We start from the raw sequence: 4,079 nt of genomic DNA on the forward strand, positions 1-4,079 counted from the left end.
AAAGAACATATGCACAGATTTTCAGCAAAACATTTTTAAAAAAGTCTTATTATTGCCTGAAATTATAGGAATTACATTGAAAACTTTATATATCAATTTTAACTGGTTCATATTATTTAATTATAAATTGGTGCGAATCAATTGCTGTAGTATATTGCCTTCAGCAGATACTAATAATATGTCTCAGACTGAAAGCCAAAGAAAAAGAAATCAAACTAACTCAAAAGAAAGGCATGTCTAATCTGCTAAATGTAATTTAACTGCAAATGGCAGACCTGATGCAGGCACATCATAATAAACTTAATCCAAACAAAAGGATCATACAAAAGGTGAAAAGTTGCAATACAATTCTATTAAGAAATGTAAACCCTTCTATCACGTTTCCTGATAGATGAGCAGCTCTCTGTTTCCTTCAAGTTTTCCTCTCCTCCTTTTCCCATTCAGTACTCCCTTTTCTAGGCTTCTAGCATTTTATTCTAGAAATGTACAGGCTTCCCGACAAACAGTTGAATCACAATATCTTCACACCTCCATGGAGATATAAAACGGGGATTTCACAAATATCCCATCAGTATATATGTACAATTAACAGCATGGTCTAGCTCTCCAGATACACAAAAGAATACTTTTTAAATCTAAAATTATAACTTGGTTCCTTCTTCTCACTGCAAGACTTAGACATGCACCTTGTTATAGGGCAATCCTGTATTTACAGCTTGGTTCACTTAGCATCATGAACAATCGCTATAAAAGCATTGTCCTTGATTTAAATGACGGAACAGGTTCACATCACCAGTAATCTCCACAAGAACATTGCCCATGTGTGAAATGATGGAACCGGTTTGCATCTCTCACAATAATTTCTCTCGCAACAACCTTGGATATAAACTTGGTTGCAGTGTGGCAATCAATACACACCCGAAGGTTCTTGACAACTCTAATAGTTGTTCCAGGGGATGTATTGAGCAGCCCAAATGCAATTGCCAACTTCTCACTATGGTGACAGAGGAACATTTCTCCTTCTTCCTCCTCCACATCATTCAGAACATGTCTTGAATCTGGAAAATAGCCTCCTGCCTTCATGGCCAAAGACAATTTCTCTAACTCTGCATAGATCTCCCGTGTTTGTGGGTGTGATCTGTCTCCTGCACAAAAAGCATGTACCGATTTATGGACTTCAATCCAACTACATCCAGGTATCTTTTTAATGTCTTTATCTTTTATCAATTTCCTTATCTTTTGAACGTCATCCCACCTGTCCCCTTTTGCATAGATGTCTGACAGAAGAACATAAGGTGCAGCATTTTTAGGATCCAGCTCAAAAACAAGAGTTGCTGTAAATAATCCTAGCCTTATATCCTTATGCAATTTACAAGCACCTAGCAAGCACATCCATAGAATCACTGCAGGTTGAATTGGCATTTTAATGATAAAGTTAAAAGCTTTCTCAAGATAGCCAGCACGGCCTATAAGGTCAACCATGCATACATAATGATCCATTGTAGGCATAATGCAATAAGGATCACTCATGTCATTGAAGTATTTACAACCCTTATCCACAAGACCTGCATGGCTAGTTGCAAATAAAATACCAACAAAGGTTACATGGTCGGGGTATATTCCAGCTTGCTTCATTAGTTCAAAGAGTTTGAGAGCATCTTTCCCATAGCCATGCATTGCATATCCTGAAATCATTGCATTCCATAAGACAGTATCTTGTTTAGACACTTCGTTAAACAAATGACGTGCCTTGTGTATGCTCCCACATTTTGCATACATGTCTACCAGGGCACTTGCAACTAAAACGTCTGAAAGCAGTCCACTTTGGATTATGTTTCGATGGATGTCCATACCCTGTTTCAAAGCTCCCATTTTGGCACAAGCTGGGAGGACGCTAGAAAAGGTAGTCGAATCTGGCTTTAGACCTGCCATTTTCATTTGGATAAATGTCTCCAAAGCCTCTTCAAAAATCCCATTTTGTGCATAACCTGCAATCATCGCAGTCCATGAGAATAGATTCCTTTGAGGCATCTTTTCAAACATCTCCCGTGCCCTGCGTATACTTCCACATTTTGCATACATATCTATCAGGGCACTGGCAACCACAACTTCTGACGAAAATCCACTTTCAATTATCCTTTGATGAATGTTCATACCCTGTTCAAAATCTCCAATTTTAGCAGAGGCTGGAAGGATGCTAACGAAGGTTGTGGAGTCTGTCTTTACGCCTGCCAACTGCATTTGCTTAAAAGTATTCAGGGCGTTTTCAGCAAGGCCATTGTGTGCATATGCCGCAATCATTGAAGTCCATGAGACAGTATCTCGTCGCGGCATTTCTTTGAAAACTCTTGTAGCCTCATCAAGATCACCACTTTGTGCATATCCTGCAAGAATCGTATTCCAAGACACCATATTTTTTTGAGGCATTTTGTTAAATAGTTCTCGTGCCTTTGCTATACTTCCACATTTTGTATACATATCCATCAGAGCATTTGCAACAACAGCATCTGACAAAAACCCGCCTTCGATTATGCTTTGATGAATATTCATGCCCTCTTTTACAGCCCCCATTTTAGTACATGCTGGGAGGACGGTGGCAAAGGTGAAGTGATCCGGTTGGACATCTGTTTGCTGCATTTCGTGAAGCAGTGCCAAAGCCTCGTGAGGATACCCCTGTCTTTGGTAAGCTGCAATTATAGCATTCCATGAGAAGATATCTCGTGATCTCATGCTGTTAAAAATGTTACGAGCTTCAAACAGACGACTGCACTTGGCATACATGTTGATAAGCATATTTCCAAAAAGTATGCGTGACGTAAATGTGAATCCCTTATCGATGACGAGAGAGTGAATTAGCTTACCTTCTGAAAGCGTATTCTTCGCAATGCAGGTGTGAAGATGTTGAAGACATGCAGAAGAGCATGCACAGCAATTGTGTGTAGAAAGCAGAATGAATAATTTCTCCCTAAATCGACTCTCCCTACAGAATGTTGCGAGATGGGTAATGGATCCCATTTTATGATAAAAGCGTGAAAAATGTGTGATGGTATTCATTCTGAAACCTTTTGTTTATTTGTATGGATCATACATCATACTTGGCTTCTCAATGGTGGTATCTGTGTCTTGGACAAACTCCAAAATTGCCAGGGTGGAAGATTTCAGTTTCCAAATCTCAATTTGGAAGTCCTTTGACATTTGCATCGGGCACTCCCCTGAAAACATCTCAATGTACCTCGCCTCAAGAAGCATCGGTACGAGGAAATCCCTGTTCCGAACTGCAGCATCTGGAATTTTTCCAACTGAGCTTTTCTGGTATGAAGAGAACAATAATAGTCCAAACAAGGCAGTAATAGTATTAGGGAAATGAACACACATACAGACAAGGAACACCAGATTTACGTGAGAATCTAAGATGGAAAAACCGCAGTCAGAATTCTATTGTCCAAATCAGTCTCACAAATTAAAAAATCATTTACACAAATTTGTAAGCACCAATCTATAGAGACACCAATCTCCTTGAAATAATGTTGACAAAACAATCTCAAAATGAAGTTTGATCAACAACTTAGAAGATATGACCTTAATCTCAATAATATGAAAGATAAAGTTAGGACCTTTGATATTGCTTATTTTTCAATTTAAACTTCAAACACTTACATTCTTTTTTCTTATAGGATGTTTTGATATAGGCACATTATTAGAAATCTGAGTTTTATTGTCTTTGATGTCAAACTTGTTGTTTCAGATGAAGTTTGGTTTGGATATAATTTTGTACTGTTGCAGATTTCGTTGTCTGATGTTACTATTCAGTTTGTGGCGTTGCTATTCAGTTTGATGCATGTCTCTTTGGTGTTGTTGTTGATTTTGTGTTGGTGAAGTATCTCTAGAAAGTTATAGTTGTGGCAAGTTCAATATGCAAGAAATAGTACTTAATGTCCCAGTGGTAGAATGCTTTGTGTTTCTCTTGAATAGTGAAGATTATGTTTAATGTTTCTGAATATATTGTATGTATTTTGTGATTGTTGCATCATGTAGTTTTTTGGTTCACAGATTGTAGAAGTTTGTTGTTGTTGTTGTGT

At 38.0% G+C, this 4,079-nt stretch overlaps 1 protein-coding gene across 1 annotated transcript; it reads right to left on the reverse strand.

Annotated features, from left to right (window-relative positions):
* Positions 1–259: 259 nt before the first annotated feature.
* On the reverse strand, positions 260–3,501 carry LOC131042154 (pentatricopeptide repeat-containing protein At4g21065). The gene is made up of 2 exons (XM_057975481.2): positions 2,862–3,501; positions 260–2,687 (listed from the first exon to the last, which is right to left on the reverse strand). Exons 1-2 carry the CDS (start codon positions 3,052–3,054, stop codon positions 790–792), a joined length of 2,091 nt encoding a protein of 696 aa, XP_057831464.2. The 5' UTR covers positions 3,055–3,501; the 3' UTR covers positions 260–789.
* Between the last annotated feature and the right edge of the window lie 578 nt (positions 3,502–4,079).

Source organism: Cryptomeria japonica, chromosome 9, assembly GCF_030272615.1.
Source record: "Cryptomeria japonica chromosome 9, Sugi_1.0, whole genome shotgun sequence".
Taxonomy (NCBI): domain Eukaryota; kingdom Viridiplantae; phylum Streptophyta; class Pinopsida; order Cupressales; family Cupressaceae; genus Cryptomeria; species Cryptomeria japonica.

What these genes read in the sequence shown, in the direction of transcription:
- LOC131042154 (XM_057975481.2), bottom strand. Translation starts at nt 3,054, where the DNA reads ATGAATACCATCACACATTTTTCACGCTTTTATCATAAAATGGGATCC. An exon ending in GAAGAATACGCTTTCAGAAG is followed by an intron (nt 2,688 to 2,861) that starts GTAAGCTAATTC and finishes CTATAATTGCAG; the next exon opens with CTTACCAAAGACAGGGGTAT.